At 37.9% G+C, this 24,476-nt stretch overlaps 1 protein-coding gene across 3 annotated transcripts in view; it reads left to right on the top strand.

The window, feature by feature from the left end:
* Positions 1-21,703, top strand: part of LOC127434993 (LIM domain only protein 3) — a 74,130-nt gene extending 52,427 nt beyond the window's left edge. For all 3 annotated transcript variants that reach the window (XM_051688087.1, XM_051688086.1, XM_051688085.1), the window contains exons 3-4: positions 5,746-5,871; positions 19,709-21,703. In XM_051688087.1, the coding sequence (XP_051544047.1) occupies positions 5,746-5,871; positions 19,709-19,814 (232 nt within the window). In that variant the 3' untranslated portion in view covers positions 19,815-21,703. The remainder of the gene's footprint in view (positions 1-5,745; positions 5,872-19,708) is intronic.
* The last annotated feature ends 2,773 nt before the right edge of the window (positions 21,704-24,476 follow it).

Below are 24,476 nucleotides of genomic sequence, written 5' to 3'. Positions count from 1 at the left end.
GGCATCGCCAGCAGGTGGGTGTGTCTTTAAGACCAAGCCTATACAGTCTGGATGGGGTCCAATAGAATCGATGTAAAATCTTGAATTGCATAAGGCGCACTCTCGCATCTCTAGATGCAGACTTGACGTTTTTTTAAAATCCTAGCCCACACTCCCTCCTCCAATACCAAGTTTAAATCTTTCTCCCATAATCTCTTGATTGAAGTTAAAGCTCCGTCCCCCAGACTCTGAATTAGCAGGGAGTAATACACTGATGCCTCATGACCTTTTCCAAAAGCAGTAATCACCACTCCCAGAGTACCTGCCGCTTTAGGCGGGTGTATGCTACTCTCAAAAATAGTACAGAGCAAGTGGCGCAGCTGTAAATACCTAAAGAACTGAGATCTGGGAATCCCAAAATGCTGAACCAAATTTTCAAAGTATCTCAACACTCCACTCTCATATAGGTCACCAAATGTAGTAACCTCCCGCACAATCCACTCTGACCAGCAGAAAGGGGACTTATTAATACATTATTTTAGGTTCAGCCATATGCTCGAGGCAACATTTAATTAATTTAATTAAATATTTCACCACCAGCAGATTTCACTGAGGGAATAGGTAGAAAAAGACTCTCACTGTTTTATATATCTAGCCAGAAGTTTTCCTGCCTTGTCCCCCTACTCAAAGTATGACTGTCTTGCCCTGAATAGCCAAAACTCCACCTTCCGCGGCAAAATAGTATTATATCTGTATTTCAATCGGCCATCAGACGATATTCGGCGCTTCAGCTCTGCCTCTGCACTTTTAATATTCCCTTCCAACTCCATGAGTTCTCGTACTTTGGATTTTTTGGTGAATGAGGCACACTTTTTGATCCGCCTTAAGTGCCTCCCAAGCCACGCCCACAGAGGATACTGAGGACCAGTTGGTCTCCATATAAACATTGATTTCAGCCTTTAACATTTGTTGGAATTCAGGATTTTGCAAAAGGGATACATTAAAGAGCCAACTATATGATTTCCTTTTCTTCATATGTGGCAACACCTCTAAACTCACCAGGGTGTGATCTGAGACTAAAATGTTTCCAATTGAGCAGTCAACAACAGATGAAATGAGGGACTTAAATATTTTTAAAAAATCTATTCTAGAATATATCATATGGACTGATGAAAAAAATGTATAGTCCCTACCAGAGGGTGTTCAAAAGTCTCCAAATATCTGTAAGACCAAGATTTTTACACATCAGTGTTGCTCTAGGGGCTTACACACTTTTGCTTCACTATGATCAAAGACTTAGTCCATCAAAAGATTAAAGTCTCCTCCCAATATTATATCATGACGGATGCAAGCAGCTTGCAACATCCCTTCAAGATCTATAAAAAAGCCCTGATCATCAATAGTAGGTGTGTAAATATTAGCCAAAATAAGACTTTGCCCCTGAATTTCTGCTAAAACAATAATGACTCTTCCTAATTTATCTTTAAGCTGTTTGAGATATTTGAATTGTAGATGCTTACTTATCAGTGTAATGATGCCCCTGCTCTTATTGAGCCAGCACTAAAGAAAAAATGTCCACCCTATATCTTCCCAAATGTTTCAGCTTCCTGCGGGGAAAGATGCGTTTCTTGAAGAAACACTATATCATATTTTTTACGCTTAAGAAGAGAAATAACCTTCCTTCTTTTTATGGGGTGCCCCAACCCATTCACATTCCACATGGAGAGAGACAATCCACTCATATTAACATTTGACATTTTGACGTATTAAAAAAATAAATTGTGTATTCAAAACAAAATTATAAAGACCACATTCCAACATTAGTGCAACAATCAAACCCCAAACTTCACCCTGAACCAAACAAACAGGAAAAAGGGTGCGAATTAACCCCACGCAGTCCATCCCTGTAAACTCTAACAGTCCATGTACGCCTACAAGAGCCTGCAGATTCATCCACACAACTGTCCCGAAGGGGTGTTACTCCACAAAACAAACTCCAGCTGCTAGGCGGAAACAGCACAGAAAGAAACAAAAAGGTGCTCAGTTTCCTCGGACAGTCAAGTGGATGTTCAATGATTCGAGCCATTCGGCTGCAATGTGAGTACCACAAAATAACTTACTCAGTCCATTGACTATGAAGGTCATCGCTTGCTGGGGACATGTGAATGTTTTACGGCCATCCTTAGCATCTATTCTCAGTTTGGCCAGCAACATCAGTGCAAAAGCGACCTTCCATTGATGTAAGAGTTTCTTGCATTCCTTGAATCGATCACGTTTCTCTCTTGTTGAATTCGCAAAGTCTGGGAACAAGAAAATGCTGTGGTTCTTCCAAGAAAGCCTTCCTTTACTCCTCGCCTCGCATTAAACGAGATCTTGACGAGAGACATGAGAATTGATCGGGGCCTGTCTCCCTCAGCAGATTACCAAGCCGGAACCCTGTGAGCTTGCTTGATTTCCAGCTTATGGCCTGTTATGTTGAGCAGACTCGGAAAGAGCCCGTCCAGGAATTTCACCATATCCTGTCCCTCTTCGCCCTCGGGAATTCCAACAACATGGATGTTATTCCGCCAGCTCTCCATGTTATCCAACTTCTCCCAGACATGCTCCAGATCCACCGTGGTCACTAGCAGATTAGCAGATAATTCCCTCTCCGATGACTCCAGATAATCGATCCGTTTCTCGACATCCCCCGCTCTTGTAACCACCTCAGTGAATTTTGTCTCCATGGCAGTGATCGATCAACGTATTACAGCAAGATCCTCCAAGTCAGCAACGACCTTCGTTAGCATTGCTGACATGTTCCATATTTCTCACCGAAATTCCCTAATTTCTCCGACCAAATTGACTCCCGGGCTCGAGGCCTCCGCGGGGGTGTCAGCATGAGCACGTAAGTATTTTTAATGTCTCCAGAGCCCGAGGATTTTGAATTCTTTGACATATTGTCTTCCTAGAACAGTTATGGAACAGATTGTATCGAATCTCACCGGTTTATGACATTAATAGTGTTAAAACTAGCAAAGTGCGCAGAGCTCACCGTTCACACGTCCGAACCTCGCATGGCGTCACGTGACTCCCAATTATCCATTCTTAAAGTAACTGGAAAAAATTAAAAATTAAGTTTCAGACTGTTTTTCTATTTTTGCCTTTGGATTGTTATGGTCTGAAAAATGAATTGTAAAGCGTTACATGGACCACGTTGCAGCTCAAATAATAAATAGGGTTTTATTGAATAATTAATGTACTGTAACTGCTTAAACAAAAATACAAGCTGCACATTTCTGCTTTTAAATCAGCTAAAACTCTGGCCCAGTTTATTTCCTGTGTAACTGCATAACTGTAACTCAAGAGTCTTTCATATTTTCTAAAGGCAAGCTTTTACAAAACTCAAAAATAAAGGAATGTAATGTGTGAAAATACAGACCAGAAGTGAATCTATCAGTTTTTGAAACAAGGGAATAGCCAAATTCTGCATGCAAAAGAAAGTTGGAAACTTTTGAAAATAAATCCTTAAAAGATCAACATTGTAAAGAAATTCTACATATTGCTGATATTGCTGATTCTCCCTTCAGATATCTGTGATTGTCTTTTGCTGAATTCAAGTTACATTGAATCCATGTTTTTTTGTAGAATTTTTTGGTAAGAAAATCCTGGATGACCAAATATTCAAAGCAAAAAAGCAGGACAAGCATAGAAATTTGCACAAAATGAGAAGTCTGAGCTCACATCTGGCTAGAGTGGCAAAATGCAATGCTGCTTTAATTTAACCTGATGACAAAAAGACCTTCAAGCATAATTCTTTCATATGAATATCATTTATCATTCATTAGCTGAAATCTTTAGCACGCTTTACTGCTACTCTAAACCAGTCTTTCTTACAAGAAGACTTTAAAGTGTTAAACACCCACAGCATAATCATTTTCCTCTTTAATTCATTAATTTATGCAAGTCAGATGGCAAGTTATCTTACAATAATCTATCATCTTATATTTATGTTTAGATCTTTTAGATCAATTGCAAGATGGTAGTAAAATATCTAATATTTCATGCTGAGGCCTTCTGGCTATGCACTTTTTATGCTGAAAATACTGAAGACGAGACAACACAAATGTGTCTATATTTAGAAAGCTCAAAGGAAACTACCTAATTCCTTTAATTAAATCAGCACCAATCCTTGGAATGAGGTCTTGTTTCCTCTTGTACCTAGAATGTAATAGGAGATATCCTTTATTGTCTGAAGGTGTGTTGACAGTAGCCCTTAATTTTGTAGGTATTCATGAGGGCACAATCTATCTGCTTCTCTCTTTTTTATATATTTGCCTGTGGGAAACATAGTTTCTGAAGGTTAATAAACAACCCTGCATATCCCAGGCCCCAAGATCATTTATCAGATTGCGATCTCTTACAGAACCGGAGAGTGGCATGCAGTTTTATCATTTTAACAACGATGGCTAAAAGTGCCTGAAGAAGTCCGCCTAATAGGTTATTTTGTTATATGATTTCGTTATCAGATATTTCTTTTTCCCTTCCCCCTTTTACTCAGTCTAGGTCGCAGTGGAGTAACAGCCATGAATCCCTAATGAATCCTCACTCTAATGTCCCGCGAGCAGGCTTGAAAATAATAGGGTCATCCCTGGGCAGTGGAATCTCTTGCTCTGTGGTGCTAACCTTACTCAGCCCAGTCATCTCTGTGATAATAGCCTGTCTCCCTGAAATCATGTAAGGATCAGTGTTGAGGAAGCTACTTTGAAACTGCAGATATCCAAGCTACAAGCCACTCTTAATTTAAAGTAATTAAAGGAATGTTCTGGGTTCAATACAAGTTGAGCTCAATCAAAAGCCTTTGTGGTATAATGTTGATTATCACCCCTCATTTATTTATAAAATTAAAAAAAAAAGCAAAAATCTGGGTTACAGTAAGGCACTTACAATGGAAGTGAATGTGGCCAGTCCATAAATGTTAAAATACACACTGTTTCAAAAGTATAGCCACAAGAAGTAAAAATTGTATGTGCTAAAATGATTTTAGTGTGATAAAACCACTTACCTGTGTACGTTTATATTCAATATTTCAACTTCATTGTCATGGTGGCATAACACTGATAAACCCTATAATTAAGTAAAATGCTGTAACATATGTAAATCCCTGATTTTATTACACTAAAATCATCTTAGCATATATAATGTTTATGTCTTGTGCCTACACTTTTAAATCAGTATGTATTTTAATGTTTATGGACTGCCTCCCTTACTTTAACCAATTTTGGTGGTATCAACATTATGCCACAAATACTGTCAATTGAGCTTAAATTGTTTTGGGTCCAAAACATTTCTTTTACCTAGACTCTTAAGAAGTAGTTAGCTACACTACAAATTACTTACAAAAAGAAGCTAACTACATTAAAGCTATTTAAGGGAGTGATAGTTTTTAATATACATGTATAACTACTGATTATCAGTATTTATATGGCACAAAACCACAATGTGACTGCATTTAAGTCGAAAGCTACCCTATTTTGAAAACAGCAGAGCTACTGTCTCACTTCTGAAAAATGTAGTTAAGTCAGCAGCATCACTTTTTTTAGTTACTAACACTGATAAGGATGCATTATGATAGAGTGGGAAAGAGTGAAGAGTCCATGTGTAAGGCCTAAAAACTAGGAAAGTATGCCCCTGCAACCCATAATAATGCCATTTGACCTCAGCCTAGATATGGATGGTCAGATGATTTTGGTGCTAATAGGCTGAATCTCCTTTTGAATCTGCTAGGTTGTTTGGTGTGACGGGAAATTGTGCAGCATGCAGTAAACTCATCCCAGCATTCGAGATGGTCATGAGAGCCAAGGAGAATGTTTATCACCTGGACTGCTTTGCCTGCCAGCTGTGTAACCAGAGGTAAGTCATATCAACCTATGTCTTTCACATTTTGGGACGTTTAACATCAACAGTATTTTTGCAAGGAAATTTACAGAACTTGATATCTGTGTACAGATGTGTTGAATTTATGGAGCCACTCAAAGCTCAGTGGTTATTTGTATACAACACTTTCTTATCCATAGCATCTTACAGTATATGTATTACAATGACAATCCCCCTCAGCCTATTGTTTATTGTTCAAAGGATTAATGCTGATAGGGAATCCCAGTAACTCTCCAGTTCACAACTCGCCCTTCCTTGGGTTGGAAAAATGACCTTCGGATTGCGAGTCTTGTTCAACCACCACTCTACCACCAATAAGTGGTTTTGGCAGACGTTTCCTTATCCAAAGCATCTGAAATTACATCAGTCTGTTTATTACATGTACTACAGTGCCCCTGGAGCAAAAGCACATTGCTTAGGGGCACAACAGTGAGAGGGGATAACTCTCCAGTTCATAAATCACTACATTCTTGGGCTTGAAAGAGCAACCTCTGGATTGCTGGCACAGTTGTATGCCCACCATGGTACTGCGAAAAGGGGTGTATGGCAAATGCTGGATTGTCCAAAGTGACTTGAGGGCCCCAAAGGGGCGCCTTACTCCAAGGCACAATGGTGACAGTAAATCCCACCAACTCTCTAGTTCATGAGCTGCCATTTTTGGTGATTTGAGCCAACAACCACTCGACCTCAAGCTCTTTGTGTAACAACCACCCTACCACCAAAATGTACCACCAAAAAAGACACTTTTTTATTCAAAATAGCTTAAAGTACATCTAATATTGGGGCTGTCACTCTCAAACAACATTAATTGTTCGAGAACACAAAATAACCCCTGCCTATTCCAGGATTGAAACTAGGCCTAATAGCTTTTGGATAATTTTAACCACTGAGATACAACCACTCCTGAATCATGTTAGGCTTAAAAAGTAAGATATATTACTACAGGTTAAATTAATTTGGCTTTTGTACTACCAAGGCTGTTCTACTAAATTTGTTATTTAATTTATTTACATCAAAGACCATTGATGAGGTTTTAAGGTTTCAATTTGTCTATCATGACAGGATCTCATGTTTTCAATAGTAATTTTCCTATGTATGGTAGATCAAGAATTGTCTTTAATTTTTGTACGAAAGCTCCAAAAATTGGCCCCATTCACTTCCATTGTAAGTGCCTCACTGTATCTTCGAGCTTTAATTTTTTTTTATTTATTTATTTTTTTTAAGAAAAAGAGGGACTATTCAAATTTTTTTGTGGTAATCAACATCATGCCACAAATGCTGTCGACTGAGCTTAACTTGTATTGAACCCAGAATATTCCTTTAAGTCTTAAAGAATTGCTTTTGTCCTAAATGAGATCCTAACTGAAATAGCCATGGTTACTGAACAGATAAGATAACATTCTAGAATTTAGATGTTTCTTTAAAATGACCCCAGAACACTAAATAAATTGCTCATTGCTGCAGTTTACTAATCAAACAAATAGCAATAAAATACTTTAATATTAAATGCCCTGCCTTTTTCTTAATTTTTGACTCCATCACATTAGGCAAATTTTGTTGTTTGTTCTGATTCACTATAAGAAAAAGAGGCCATTTGTCTTAGAATCTGAAAAGTCCTTGTAAAGCAAGGCCAAATAAAGAAGAAAACTTTCTCAGGTTTCATACACACACACAAAAAGACAAACACACAGGTGCCAAAAAGCAGTAGACATGAGATGGGCAGATTGCAGGATACAGCTACGCTTAGGTAGCACCGGGTTATTGTCTTGCCACTTCACTTGACTGCACGAATCAAGCTCACCTAATCTAAGAAGTCAGCTAATTTTAATCAGACAAGTCTACCCGCTTGGGCAGCATTAAAGCCCATTTAGACTCAGGCAAAATCTTTCTTTCTACATTAGGCCAGCCGATCAACTGTTTTACAAAAATATGTTTGTTAGGTTTTAAATGATAAAACAACACATTTACTGTTTAAAATTAAGACAAATAATTTTTTCTGAGAACTTTCTGTTGTCAAACTTAGTGGAACATGTCCATAGTTAATGTGATGAACTACACCTGTGGTTACTCTGCTAGGACTGTGTTGCAGATGCAACTTGCTTTGATATTTTGTTATCTAATGTAATGATATTTAGTGTGGCTTAAGTGTCCAAATACTTTTTGGAGCCACTGCACTTACAATATACAAGCCACCATATGTTGTCCCTGACTAAACCCTGATGGTAAAGAACCACTAGTGAATTTATAAGGGTCAGGAAGAGACTACTGCATCAGATCTCGACTGTTTCAGCATTACCCGAGAGAGCAGCGCATCAACAGTCTGATATGCAAATACCCCGCATTTGACCAAGAGCAAATTCATTTGTCAACAAGCTGACGAGACATTATCTCAATAGACACACGCCACCCGACATGTTTCAGACACTTTGTTGTTCTGCCAGTGCATTTGATGGACTCTTCCAAAAGAGAAAAGGACAATAGAGGAACGTTAGGGTTTTTTCACGATGCTTCCATCATTTTGACAGCTTCGCACATTACTCGGATACAAGCTCAGACCAGCGCAGCGATAACTGCGATGCTCTTTGATAAACATCAACACAAACAACAAGTCTCAAGAGCCTTTGATGGAAGAGGATATTTTAGAGAAATACAATATTGTCTGCTATTGTTTTGAATATCCAGTCGAGCCAAATTCAGGTTGAATTTTTGGTTTTCATACAACGTTTTGTTTGTTTTGTACTGTGCATTTAGTACTTGAATGAAAATAACACATTATGGGTAACATATGGATTTGAAACAACAAGAGAGTCAATGATGACAGAATAAATTTTTTTGGCTGAAGTATCCTTTAAATAAGGGTTATTTTGAAACTAACTCTTTTGTTCCCCCTCTGTCTTCTTTCATATACATCCCATCCCTGCACTCTCCATTCTCATTTCCTTCGCTCAAACATTATTAAAGAGACCGTGGCCTTTAAAAGAGCCATCTAATCCATCTTACCAAACGCTCAGCAAAATGCTCTGCTCATCAACAATGACGTTGAATAGGCATTCTGATGCTGAGAGCAGGCTATCGGGTCAGTAGAGGTCATGGCATATAATTATTCTCTTCGACGAGGGTTAGAAATGGCCCGACATTGGCTTTTGATGCTTAAATGATTACAGTAAAGCTTCTAATACAGGAAGGCCACCCACATTTTCAACACACATCAGCAAAGCCATCAGCTATTACAGAGCAGCTTCATTAGTCAGGCTGGCCCACACAAAAGCACTGTTAAAGGGTTAGTTCACCTTAAAATTAAAATCCTCTCATGATTTACTTACCTTAAAGCCATCACAGGTGTGTATGACTTTCCTTCTTCAGTTTTATTTTTAGATTTAGATTTTTATAAGCACATTTCAGCTCTGTATGTCCATACAATGCAAGATAATGGGTGCCATTAGACTGCTGGCTTTTTGATGGTCCAGAAGGCATATTTAGGCAGCATAAAAGTCTTCCACATGACTCCAGTCAATCAGTTAATGTCTTCTGAAGCAAATCGATAGGTTTGTGTAAAAAATAAATCGATAATTTAAACTTTATTAACTTTTAAAAATTGCTTCCTGCCAGCAGTCGACGCATCAGTGGCATTTCATGCGAGAAGTCGGAAGCGTGCGCTTTGTATACAACAGAGGAACTAACGTCACACGAGAGTTAGGTCATTTCAAACAGCAAGCACTGTGGTGGGCGGAAGCAAATATTTAAAGTTAAAAACTTTTTAATTATCCATTTGTTTCTTACACCAACCTATCTATTTGTTTCAGAAGACATAAATTGATTGACTGGAGTTGTGTGGATTACTTTTATGCTGCCTAAATATGCCTTTTGGACTGTGAAATAGCCAGCAGTCTAATGGCACCCATTCACTTGCATTGTATGAAAAAAAAGATAAAGAGCTGAAGTGTGCTTATAAAAATCTTCACTTTGGTTCTGCTGAAGAAGGAAAATCATAAACATCTGGGATGGTTTAAAGGTGAGTCAATCATGAGATAATTTTCACTTTTGGGTGAACTATTCCTTTAAGACAAGAAAATGTTGAAAACTGGCCACAAAGATGTTGAATTGATCCATTTGGCTTACATATAGCTCTGTTTTTCATCTGAAAACCATAAACAAACAGGCAATATATTGGTGCAAATATTGGTGTTTAAACTGTAAAGTCTTTTTAAAATCTTGACAAACTATATACAGTTGTGCTCAAAAGTTTGCATACCCTTGGATAATTGGTAATATATATGTACCATTTTTAAAGAAAACATGAGTGAGCAGGCAAAACACATTTCTTTTATTTCTTACGGGATTCATATTCAGCTGTAGGTTATAACAGAATGGCACAATCATAAAACAAAACATGGCAACAAAGAAAAAAATGAAATTACCCCTGTTCAAAAGTCTGCATACCCTTAGTTCTTAATACTGTGTATTGCCCCCTTTAGCATCAATGACAGCATGCAGTCTTTTGTAATAGTTGTCTATGAGGCCCCAAATTCTTGTAGGTGGTATAGCTGCCCATTCGTCTTGGCAAAATGCCTCCAGGTCATGCAAAGTCTTTGGTCGTCTTGCATGAACCGCACGTTTTAGATCTCCCCAGAGTGGTTAGATGATATTAAGATCAGGAGTCTGTGATGGCCACTCCAGAACCTTCACCTTTTTCTGCTGTAACCACTGGAGGGTCAACTTGGCCTTGTGCTTAGGGTCGTTGTCATGCTGGAAAGTCCAAGAGCGTCCCATGCGCAGCTTTCGTGCAGAAGAATGCAAATTGTCTGGCAGTATTTTCTGATAACATGCTGCATTCATCTTGCCATCAATTTTCACAAGATTCCCCGTGCCTTTAGAGCTCACACACCCCCAAAACATCAATGAGCCACCACCATGCTTCACAGTGGGGATGGTATTCTTTTCACTATAGGCCTTGTTGACCCCTCTCCAAACATAGCGCTTATGGTTGTGACTATAAAGCTCTATTTTGGTCTCGTCACTCCAAATTACAGTGTGCCAGAAGCTGTGAGGCGTGTCAAAGTGTTTTCGGGCATATTGTAACTGGGCTTTTTGTGGCATTGGCGCAGTAAAGGCTTCTTTCTGGCAACTTGACCATGCAGCTCATTTTTGTTCAAGTATCGTCGTATTGTGCTCCTTGAAACAACCACACTGTCTTTTTCCAGAGCAGCCTGTATCTCTCCTGAGGTTACCTGTGGGTTTTTCTTTGTATCCCGAACAATTATTCTGGCAGTTGTGGCTGAAATCTTTCTTGGTCTACCTGACCTTGTCTTGGCTTCTTAATAAGTGATTGAACAGTACTGACTGGCATTTTCAAGGCTTTGGATATCTTTTTATATCCTTTTCCATCTTTATAAAGTTCCATTACCTTGTTACGCAGGTCTTTTGACAGTTCTTTTCTGCTCCCCATGGCTCAGTATCTAGCCTGCTCAGTGCATCCACGTGAGAGCTAACAAACTCATTGACTATTTATACACAGACACTAATTGCAATTTAAAAAGCCACAGGTGTGGGAAATTAACCTTTAATTGCCATTTAAACCTGTGTGTGTCACCTTGTGTGTCTGTAACAAGGGCAAACATTCAAGGGTATTTCACAATTTCTGCCAGGGTATGCAAACTTTTGAGCACAACTGTATATAACATTAGAAATGTCCATAACTTGATATTGTTATTGATATTATCTGGCCAATATCAACATGAACAACGTTCAACGTTCAACGTTACTTTCTTAATACACATTTCTGGTCTTATTTTGCATGATTAATTCAGAAGAAAATGACCTGAAACTAAAATGACTTTCCTTTTCAGCTGTTGTCACGTAGCTCTCTTATTTTTCAACTCCTCTCCCCTCCAATCACCTGACTCCATTCTGGTTTGGAATGCCCACATTTCATGATCCAATCAAATCACAATTAATAAGATCAGGTCTAGCCCTTAATTTTTTCTCATTGAGTATCCTGTTTCACTTTGAAATACATACCATTATGGAAGTACTGTAAAATGGATTGCAAATGTAGTTTCATTGTTTTTTTTATCACTGATTCTGCATTGAACAGTATGTTCCAGTTTGGACTTCTCATAAGTAGTGATTACTTATGAGTTGAATATGAATCTGCTCATCTGGCTGGAGTCTATATCCTCCACTTGGTTAACAGAGATTGGGATTACTGCATGTGGCATGTTTGTGTGGTTTTGAGACCGTTAGACACAGATCAGCCCTTGGGGGACAGCTAATCAATGAGTCTGTCGTCCGCTCGGGCCTCAACAGCCAGTATTAGAAGTCCCAGATCCTGGTGATGGGCCTGGTTTATGCTGCTCAGAGCCCTCCCGGGAGATGTGAAGAAGGCCAAGGCCTGGTTGGCAGGGCAGAGAGGTCACTAGTATGGGTCACTGTCCTTGTCGGAGAGTCTGCAGTGATCGAACCAAATTGGAACGCACATGCTCAGGGACTGCAGTTTCAGCCTGTTAGACCCAAACAGTGATCTTTTTTTCTTCAGAGAGTTCAGTGTACCTGAGTTCTAGTCTTCACTCATTAGAAGAAACAATGCTGTTGCACCCCAAAGTCCCTATGACATCAAAATGAGAGTTTTGTGGCTTTTAGTTCATGTCTGTTAGCTTTGAGGCCATCTACTGTATGTGCTAGTGTACTACTAAACACTGACAAAATTCACAAATAGAATTCTCTTCTGGGAAAACATACTAAAAATACTGATGACTCATCTTGCACTACACAGATTTTTGTCCAATAAAATGCTCTTTAGAATGTCCCTATCCATAATACCCACCTGCAACTGACTAGCAAGTAGCAAATCTTGGTTTACAGCTGGGATATAAAAAAGGGCTATTTTAAGCCTATTTGTAAAAAAAAAAAAAAAAAAAAAAAAAAGGGACAAGCCCTTCAATATTTCCTTCCTAAATCAATAGGAGATGCATAAAAAAAAAAAGGAAAATTAAACTGTGCTCATCAAGCCATTACATGGGCAAGTCTTTAAGGTGAGTCAGCTCTGCAGCCATCTTAATTTTCTCTGTAGATGATACAAGTACAGCTCCTATCTACTTGAATTAGGAAAGACAGAAATCTCCAAAACGGTCAAGATACACGTTTATAATATTGTTTAAACCAGAAATAAATACAGACAACAATGGTGTCATAAATTTAGCTTCTTCAGCTCAAATCATGCTAGCACATCTGAATTTCAGTCATGACAACTCTTGGAAAGATTTAGCATGTTAATGTGGGAATGACATCTCGATTGAATATTGGTAGTGATGGAAAGTACAAAGACTTGGTACTGCTAGAACGTACACGGACATGCTGCTGCTGCTGCACAATTAGACAAACAAAAGGCCAAGCATGTATGACATGCTGCTGCACAATTAGACATAAATACCCATGTAGAAGATCTAGACCAGTGAAGCTGGGGAGGAGGAGGGTTTCAGAGAAAACTCTTGAAGTGTGCTGCAGTGAAATTAGCTTACTTGCAAACTGAGCAAATTTAAATGTTAGGCAAAAAGAGTACACAAATTGACTGGCTAACAGATTACATGTCAAAGGACCTATCATCTTACACCATGTGAGCCGACTGGCTTAACATATCACATGTGAGAGAACTGATTAGATAACAGATAACAAGTTCAAAGAACCTATCAGCTTGCACCATGTAGAGTTATATTCCTGAACGTAGTAATTTTTCAGACTGGTCCTGCTAATGCGCTTGCTAACTGTACATTCTAGAGTAAACAAGCAGATGATGCCTGTATCAAAAAGGTGATTGGCTCTTTTTACTGAAAGGCTGGACTTCCATTTCTACAGCCACCATAATAATTGTCCTATGAGTCTACCCCCCATATATACTGTCTCTGCAGTCCCTTTTTTGAGCTGCTGCAATTATTTCAGTTTTATTCTGTTCCGTTTTGTTCTGTATCATAATGTCTTGTTCACACCCAATGACATTTAGTAAGGTTTCTTTCCAATTTCTTTTCTCTCCATCTACAGACCTCCCTTCTTGATTCATTTCTTCTCTCTCTTCTTCGCTCACTCTTTCTAGTTCTCTCTCGGCCACTCAGCGCCAGCATGTTATTTCACAGAAGAGGAATGTTACTACTCTAGTTAACACAGACCTCAGAGGCAAATAGCTAACGAAGCCATACATCATTAAGTCCACTGCCTTGGAAGCCATCTTTTCTTTAACAAGATTGGTCTCAATAGACATATTCATCATTACTGTCACACCTGAGGAAAAGTAGAAAGAGAGAGAGAGATAGAGAGAGAGTCAGATATGTATAAATGGGGGAACGTCAAAGAAAGAAAAGAAAGAGAGCCTGGGAGATCAAGGAGGCATTGTTAATTAAAGTTACTGTAGGTATCGACAACTACTTCATGATACGATACACATTGCGATACGTGTCATGATTCAATACATCGCGATACATCACAATATCATAATAGATTTGCAAATGAAACCTCCTTTTTCATTACTTAAACTGTAGGAAATGTTAATGCAGATATGATGTTTAATCGCAATGCAAGCATCTAAAGTATCAATAAAATATTGTGAGGAAAAAATAATCACAATATATTGATATACAGTCAGGTCCAAAAGTCTGAGCCCACTAGTGAAAATGCCTCTATTTTGCATTCTTTTAATCTAATACCTATTTTTAAATGAAAAATTTTATCATCAGCATAACAATTTGAGTGAAATTCCATGTTATTACAACATGATTTAAGAATGTTCCAAAGTGTGCTTCAATGGTAGCAAGAAAATGTGACTTTTTGTACAAAGGAGTTCATATGGTCAATGTTACAAATTTGCGTATTTGATTAGTGACCTATAAATTGTGCAGAATCTTAAATACTTCTTTCTACATTTTTCAAAATCCCAAAACAATTTTTTTTTTTTTATTGATTTAAATAAGATTTTGAATTCCACATTTTCACTGTGGACTCCCAAAGTGGGACCAATTGTATGTATCAGCAGAGCCCTATAGTTAAAAGTGAAAACACATAAAAAGGATCAAAAATGGTCATACCTGAACAAACTCTTTATATCAGGCATGTTTAGTTTTTTCCCCTCCACTTGACAAAAAAATACTAAAAAACGATTAATGCAATGTGAAGTTGAACTCATCTGGGAAGAGAGATTGAACAGGGAGGGCAAAGGGGGTGTATCAAGCTAAGGGTAATGTAGGTGCTCGGAACATGTGGAGATCGGTAATGACTGCACACATAGAAAACGGAGGGCAGAACAAGGGCATTTATTACTGCTTCTTCTGATGGGCTGACTGCAATATCCTCGTCATAATTGGCACTCCGATGTCACAAACGCTGTTGACATTTCACCAAGCAGAAACAATTTGGGTGCTGTGAAACGGGGCGGCGACGAGGCTAAAAGGGAACAGAAAACACGGGCTGTAAATAAACACAGAAAGATCCTATTAGTCAAGAGAGAGAGCGGGAGACAGACAAAAAGAAAGGATGAGCAAGATGGAGGTGCTCAGAAGAGGAGGTGGAAAGGGGCAGCATGTCACAGAAGACAGACACTAATGGATTCCTGGCAAGAATGTGTCATTTAAACAGGACGTTTTTATTGGAGTGAATGACACCATTACATTAAGCACACCTCTGCTTTGTGTTAATCACCATGTCAACAAGCGCGATTAATGGATATTACTTGTTGATACTTGCTCCAAACTAATGCCTGTGCCTTTCTGCTTGACATTGCCATGTATAACGAATAGAAAGTTTTCCAGAGCTTTTTTTGTGCAGGAGGGAGGAAGGAAGGAGAGAGCCGTTTACGAAGTATTCTCTCGCTCGCTCGTTATATTCAAGAATGATGGAAAGGGTAATAGTTATTAGATGAGTTCTAAACATTTGGAAACGTGTTTAAGAGCAGGGTGCACATTATGAGGGGCAATCGTAAAAACATTCTGGGGGGGATCTATAAAAGGACAACTTTTTTCAATAAAGTATACATTTCAACAGAGTTTTAAAACGTTTCAGTAATGATAAAAGTTAGATTACAAGTTAGTCTATCAATTATTTTTGTAATCGAGTACCTGCCAATTATTGTGAAAAGTAATCTGAAACTCAGCTTGCATAAGTGTGCGATCAGTATCGGGCAGTATGTCAGTATCGGGCAGTACTCAACATCAGTGCTATCAGTGGATAAAAATATTTAATCACGATAAATCGCATACATTTTTAGAGTTAATCATGATTAATTGCAGATTTTGAAAGTTTACTCTATATATAAACTTTTCCTGTCAAAATGCATTTAGTTCCTTATTAGGAAAGAAAACAAAACCATAATGTTTTATTAACATTTACCAAACAAAGCCTTCCAGAGTATAAATTAGGGTCACGATACCATAATCATAACTTACGATAGTATACCAGCTAAAGTATTACGATACCAAGTAGTATCACGATACCACACGATAGTGTTAATTCTTAATACAGTTTGTCATAGTGGTTCCTAAAAACTAGTCATTCCACACACAGCTCCAAAAGTGGTGAAAAGGACTAATGGAGGAACAGGGAGAAGGCTCAAATGGACTAACTTGTTACCTAATACATTCTTAGTTTGTAAAAAAAAAAAAAAAAAAAAAAAAAGAAAAACAGCCAGTTCAAAATGCAATGGCTTTAAACCTTTATTCCATAATTTCGATGATTTTTTGAATGTTGGTAACATATAAAGATATTGTAATGTTGAAAAGACTGTTTTGAGCTGCTGTTTCTTTATTAGAACCGCTTCAGCCCCTCTCTCCTGGTAAACAGCAGCGGGAATGCAGATTACACACACACCGGCTTGATCGCAAGACTCAGGGGCATGATCAAACTGATCTGGGCTGTGTTTCCCAAAAGCTTTGCAAGCTTAAGTAGATGGTACAAACCATTGGCGCCAATCATAAGTGTGACGTTATCGCTACCATGCATTTGTAATTGGAAAAAAATAAACAAGTGCAACGTTCGGTTTTTCAGAGAAACGGTGAAGCATTAAGGTTAAATGAAGTTGCACTAACCCGTGTGTATTCTGCAGAGGCAGTGGGATGTGTCCAAAGGTGTTTAATAAGGTTGCTGGCATTTCCCCCTTTGGCTTGAAATCTTTGTAGACATTCACGACCGATGGGTTTTCCCAGTCTCATCAGCCAAACCCAAAAGAATTCCAAATCTCGCTTGGTGAATTGCATTTTTTAAAAAGCTTCTCACTCTCTAATGTTTTGTTTTAATCCATATTGTCCATTAGGAGACACAACCAACAAATTAACATGCTGGGATTCAAACATATGTGTTTGAAGCATCGAAAAATAAACAATATCATATAAGGGGAAAATTCTAAACAGCATTTTGCGCTCTTAAAGGGCATTGCGTGAAGGGGACGCCACTCGAAAAGACTACTTTAAAGAACTGATTCAAATGAAGGTTTTTACTTATGGTACTACCTTTTAAAAAATACTGTGGCATGGCCAGTATTTTGAAGCTTTAGTATTGCGATATTACCGTAGCACCGGTATACCATGCAACCCTAGTATAAATATAGAAATGTACTAAAATAGCACATATTCAAGTAACATTACATGTCTCCCAAATTATACATGAGAGGTTGACTAATTTAAAGAACTATGCAACCATAGGTTGCATATTCATTGCAATTTGCATTACATCTCTTAAATTTTACATTACACCTCATCCTCCACAATATTAATCAGCAGGTATGCTGTGGCTATCCACTTAGCTACAGAAATCATGAAGCCGCATTCACATGATTCACACTGATTTGAACTCCACATGAAAAGTGCTACAGAGAACGTCTTGTTTTGAGGTAATCATTGGCTGAAGCTTCGAAAGGTCAGCGGCAAAACGGTAAAAGTTGAACGAGTTTCAAATTTAAGAGGGGTCAGGGAAATGCTGATGCTGTAATGTTTAAAACTCATACAGCTTAATGTATTCAGCAATGCTGAAGCAAGTCATGTGAATGCGAGTTTAGTTTGTTGCATGTGTGGTAGAAAGCTAGCCTGCTGCTGTGATCCCTCATCAGGGCTGTGTATCATGTGTTTGGTTTTTAGGCTTCTTTGGTAATTAAATTCTGCCTAAAAAGGCTGCAACGTACTCAATTTTTCACTTGAAGTTCTGGGTTTGTTTTGTACAAAAAATTACAGTTTAGATATCCTTTCATTTATATATAGTTATCTCCCAAAAAAAAAAAAATAAAATAAAATAAAATAAAATATATATATATATATATATATATATATATATATATATATATATATTATTTTTTTTTTTTTTTTTTTTTTGTATTATTTATTTATTTTTTTTAAAGTAAGTTGAGGTTTACCAACAATGTGTAGAGATGAAAAATTATGTTGCACGAGGCAAACCTTAAAATTACCTATAAATATTCCTGATAAAATGTCCTTCACCCTGAAAGTCATTATGTAATTCGCACACTCCTTTAAAGTTCCTAATTGGTGATAGATTGGGAGTGGATTGCATATCTCTGTGTAGTTTGCTGAAAAATTGCATTCTCCATATTGCCTCCAGCATAGACATTTAATCAGAGTTAAAATGGTGAAGATGGACTAATAGGCACCAGCAGAAACACTCAAACACATTCTCTTTCTCAGTCCTCCACAAGTGAAATCAGGGAGGGAGGGTTTGGGTTTGGAACACTGGCCAACCACGGCAGTAAACACGAGCGCTTGATGGCACGCCGACCTTGTCAAACTCTCGCTGCAAGCAAGATAAGCGGCCCTCAGGATGACTCGACACACCAAACTCTCTCACACTCGTTCCCTTTTTCCACCGTTCTCTTTGTTTCTCTCTTCTGCCTGACCAACATAATCTTCTTTTCAAAAGGTCAATTGAGACAGTGGCCTGTTGGGCAATGCTAAAGCAGTGGAGTCTGCGTTCCGTCTGTGGGGTTTATTTATGAAACTGCTGCAGGTAAAGAAGATGTATTCTACCCTTGTGATACACTCTAGAGATACTCTATCCAAGGCGTGTGTCCTCAGGACAAGTCCTCTAGATGCACACTAATATTGAGGGGGTGGTTATGGCAAGCATGTCTTTATCGGTCTTTGGGGAAGTCTACAACATTCGGTATTAATGAGTACTTCTGTTTACCTCCCATGTTACGGGTGTTTCTTCAACCATGGGCACTTTTGGCCTTGTGGACTTTAAGAAAACTCATTAAAACACTTTCCACACTAGTTTAATTTATGTGCAACAGTGGACATAACATACATCACAGCAGAATTCTGTCTTTTTTGTCATTTTACTGAACTAACAAATATAATTTCCACCACATCTCAAATTATTTATTTTGTTTGATAACATTTGGTGGTGAAAATTACATTTTTGGAAATAAATGGCACACTTCTTTGTTTTGCTGAGGCTAATTTCCTATACACACAAAATACACACAATTTAATAATATTTTAACTTTTTTTCATAATTTGACAGAATTAGTTACATTTCGATACACAACAAAAAATGTTGTGATATTCACACATCAAGTCTCATATTTCATCTCAAGTACGCTCTACTCTGACACTTGTCATTTCATAAAATAAATATTGAAATGGTTTGTTAATTTCACTGTTAAGATTATCAGATTTAAAAATATATATACAGTATATTTTGAACTACTTTTTGACTCGAAAGTAATTACAGTAACTAATTACTTTGTAATCAGATTACACCCAATACTGCCCGTAGTTGAAGAAACACCCTTATATAAACTGCATTTTTTCTTGTTTTGCCTGTGCAGGTTTTGCGTCGGAGACAAATTCTTCCTGAAGAACAACATGATCTTGTGCCAGACAGACTATGAGGAAGGGCTGATGAAGGAAGGCTATGCGCCACAGGTCCGCTAACCGCCCTTTGACCATGAGGGAAGAGAGCTGAGAGAGAACCTGAAGGGGACATGCAATCAGACACAAAAAGCACTAGTGTCCTCTCTAGCTCCTGTCCCCAATCACATTGTATATATAAAGACCCCAGATAAGCGACGGTACTGTACAGATTAGCCATAGAGACGTTTTTTGTGGGAGAAATTTTAGGAGCTCTCGGGAAAGTGGTCACGGACTTTGACTGTGGTCTTAATGACTCTACCTGATGGCCTTATGAAGACTGTCATCTCAATGGCCTAACTTTTGTGAACATACACACACACACAAACCCACACAAATACAGCCCCACTCCAAGGCCCCTGTCCAAATCACAATTGCCATTTCAACTTTCTATACAGGGTGAGGAGCACAGAGTTTAATAAAATATAGAAAATAAACTAGATATTTATTGGTGAAAAGGCATGAACAAGTTTGCAAGGAAAAAGGGAGCCATGTCAACGCAAGATCTCAGGTTGAATGGGTTTCCTCATTTTCTTTTCTATCACTATTTCCTTACTTTTTTCCTTTCTCTTAACAGCCACAGCCAGCCATCCTTACACTTTAATTTTTAAGACAGTGCTCAGCTCTCCAGGGTTTTAACTCTTCCAACAGGTTTCCCACGGTCATGGAAAACTGGGAAATATCAGAGAATTTTAAAAGTGTGATTTCATGGCCTGGAAAACTCATGGAAATGTCTATGTGAATATAGATTTTTGTAGTTATTCACAGTTCTAAATTATTTATTTGGCTAGAAATTGCTCTATATGTACCAATATCTTTGGTAACACTTTATAAGGTTGTATTTGTTAACATAAACTAACAATTAAATACTTTTACCTCAGTTGTATACATTAACATTAATGCAATATGAACATACATTAACAATGAAAAAAATTGCATTTCTATAAATTAACCAAAGTATGATTAACAAATGCTGTAAAAAATATATTGTTCGTTGCTAGTTCATGGCACCTAATGCACTTACTGATCTTAACAAATAGAACCAATTTTTTTTAATTTATTTTTTTTATTATTATTATCTAGGAATCACAAATGATTGGAAAAATCATGTAATTTCATTGGTCAAAAGGTGCAGGAACCCAACTGTTAGCAGATCTTTTGGCTTTGACCGAGTCATCATCAACATCTAGTGATGTGATTTCATTAGTGAGATTGTTCATATTTTGCAAAACTTCTATAACCCTGTTTTATACCTTAAAGGCCCTAGTGGTCAAAAGAGAACACTAAAAACATTTGGGTTTGGCACATATGTGATGGGGTTTGGTGGGGTTGGCGGGCTGGAAAAACAAGGGGGGTTACTTTCTTCACTGTATTTATTTAATAGGCTTTTTGTCATTGCGCGTAATTCCAAGGCTCTGTCCCTGACATGTTTATACCTGAAGTTAATAACTGCAAAGTCGCCAAGTGTCTACTCTCCAGACGTGATGAGTATCAGTTTCTGAATGTTGTATTTTTTGTGCGGCCAGTGTTGATCAGCTGGCATATTCCTCTTTAAAACACAATCAGGTCGCATAAACTGTAGGCATTAACAGAACACCTGAATGCCTGGTCTTTTCCAGGTTTTGTTTACAAGGCAACGCTCAAGCGCAAGAAAATCAAAACTGTAGCCTACTACATTCAAGTGTTATTCCTTGATAATCCTTTTATGGGTTGTGTTTACCCTTTTGAAACTGAGGGCATAGCCTAGAGAAAATATGAGGACAAACTTAATTTGTATATGGTGGTTGTACATAATAAAACAAAAAATAAAAAAATATTCCTTTTTGCTTGCTATTGTATATGGATTTTCTTTTTATGTGTTATCCAGCATGAGATGTTTATTTTTAGGACTGTACATACTGTATTGTAATCATTTTAAGCACAAATGTAATACAGTTTTATTGTGTTAGAACTGTGTGGTGACTTCTCTTTGTCTTTTTATTTTTCCAAAAAAGCATAGTGGTTCTCAACTGGTGGGTCGCAGCCCATAATGGTTCACAGGTCTGTTCTGGTAGGGTTGTTTACAGCAAAAGACAATGCTAAAATGCAAATAAAAGAAAGCTCTAACCATATAATCATGCATAGTAAGGATATTTATAATAAATGGAAAAATAAATAGCTTATCAACTTTTAAAAACAAGAAGAAAACACTTCCAATATCTTTTATTGTTAATGTCAAAGCCGGAGCGTCTAATCAAACTCTACAGTGTTTTGGCACAAATTCGTCTGCTTAGTAGAAACTAGCCAAATTTGGCAGATGCCAACATGGACAGGTTCTGTGTCATGCCTTCATCCTCTAAATCTATTAACAAAACTATTCCAGGCAAAAGAAATCAGGCATTAAATCCGGGTTTGCTTGCAATAAGGAAAAACGTGGTTTGTGCCGACCACGATGTGTTTTGTTCGGTAAATGACTGCCTTAAATGAATAGTTCACCCAAAAATGAAAATTCTCTCATCATTTACTCACCCCCATGCCATCCCAGACGTGTGTATGTCTTTATTTCTTCTGCTGAATACTTCAGCTCTGTAGGTCCATACAATGCAAGTGAATGGTGACCAGAAAGTGAAAGTGGAGATGTATTCTTCTTGTGGACATAAATATCTTTTTCTCAGCCAAAATTACCATATCACTTCTGAAGACATGGATTTAACCACTGGAGTCTTATAGATTACTTTTCTGTGCCCTTGATGTGATTTTCAAAAGGTCTGGTCACCATTCACTTGCATTGTATGGACCAACAGAGCTGAGATATTCTTTTAAAAATCTTTGTGTTCAGCAGAAGAAAGAAAGTCACACATCTGGGATGGCATGAGGGTGAGTAAATGATGAGATTATTTAAATTATGGGGTGAACTAACCCTTTTGTTTACTTTTATACAATGAGCCACTTGGGCCACTACTTGACTGAAAAATAGTTGAGAACTAGTGGTTTATAGGCTAGATCTCACTATTTCTAAAGAAAGCCGACAGGCTGGTTTGCATACACTGTCATCCATTTCTACAATGGAGTGTTTACTAGAGCAATTTGGGTTAAGTGCCTCAAGGGCACCACTGTAGATGCCGAGCAGCCAGTGGTGAACCTTCAGGTCTCCACTCCATTAGCCCATCCACCAGACCATGCTGCACTTCCGGCTCCATGATTGATCATAAGTGCAATTTGTCATTTTGTCAGCCATTTTGTTGTCATTGTGCTTCAAAAATTTCCACCCCTTTAGTCTAAGAGAAGGAAAAAAGGGCAAGAGGGAAAGAAATGGATCTACGAGTCCTGCTGATAAGGAGTCTTTAAGAGTACGTTTGAGGATCTTAAATGGATATTCTAGGTTCAGAAAGTTAAGCTCAATCAACAGCATTTGTGGCATAATGTTTACCACAAAATTAATTTCAACTTGTACCTCTCTTTCTTTAAAAAAGGCAAACATTAATGTTACAGTGAGGCACAGAGAATAACTCCTTTTTAAGTCAAATGAAAGAAAGTCATCCCTTTAACAGTTACACATTCATGGAAAATAAAAACTTGTATGAACGGTATATACAAACAACTAAAGCAAGAACTACCTCTTACCAATAAACCTATACACGAACCGCTACTCTCTCACCAAGGCCCACACCCAAACCATTTAAAACCTTTTTGTAGTTTGCTTTGCAAGCAAAGTCAGAATATTGCTTGAAGATCCTCCTCAACTGTAACACTGAGATTAAAGTTCTCCCTCTAATTAAAGCGGCTGTTTAAAGTGGCCTGTGAAGTTTGACAACAGTAGCACTCACATCACATTACAGCCTATAATAAGCAGACCAATTAAACTAATTGAATTTCTTTAGCCTGAAACACAGAGGAAAAAATGTCTTTGATTATACTCAAGCTGTTAAATCCTTCAGTAAAAAGCAGAAACTGCTCTGAAACCTCACTAGATAACAATCCAGCCTGGAACGGGAGGATCTACTTCACTAATTTACGGTAATTGTCTCGTACATTGCAGTGTTTGAAGAAAGATCTGATGAAATCACACTGTTAGCTATAACACTGTCATTATTCCTGGCTTTAGAGTGACAGGACTGTGAAGTAATATGCACTCTGCCAGATACTGATTATAGCAATACTTAAGTATAATTAGGAATAGTATCACAGGAATTGTTTGGGGAAAATATTGCATGCCTGCAATTAAAAAACACATACTGTATGTTGAAAGTGCAATTAGTGGTGCTCTACCCATAGAAAAGAAATATCACAAATGAGATCTGTAAAATATCTCAATAGATTCTATTAGACAGCAATGAGATTTAATGAAGAGCAAAATGCAACACACTCTCACTGCAAAATCGTCAGGATTCGTACGACTTTTCTAAATTTGGCTAATTCGTATGATATCGTGCGACTGCACTCGTTTGAATTCCTACGACTTTCACTACAGCCAGTGACGTCGCTGGACATCTTTTCCATCTAATACGCAACAGTTATTTGCTTCTGTCAAACACAACAGCTTTCTATCATGTTTGCACACTCTACTGATTGGTTAAGTTTAGATAAGGGGTTTGGGTAAGGGCATAATATTAATAAGTATGTCCTTAACGCCTAGTGCGCGGAACTCGCGCTTACTTCCACATTAGACATCCGGAAATTTGCACGTGATGAAGTCCTACAGTTTAT

The sequence above is a fragment of the Myxocyprinus asiaticus genome, chromosome 45 (assembly GCF_019703515.2).
Source record: "Myxocyprinus asiaticus isolate MX2 ecotype Aquarium Trade chromosome 45, UBuf_Myxa_2, whole genome shotgun sequence".
Lineage (NCBI taxonomy): Eukaryota > Metazoa > Chordata > Actinopteri > Cypriniformes > Catostomidae > Myxocyprinus > Myxocyprinus asiaticus.
This window is presented reverse-complemented; position numbering and strand designations above follow the sequence as displayed.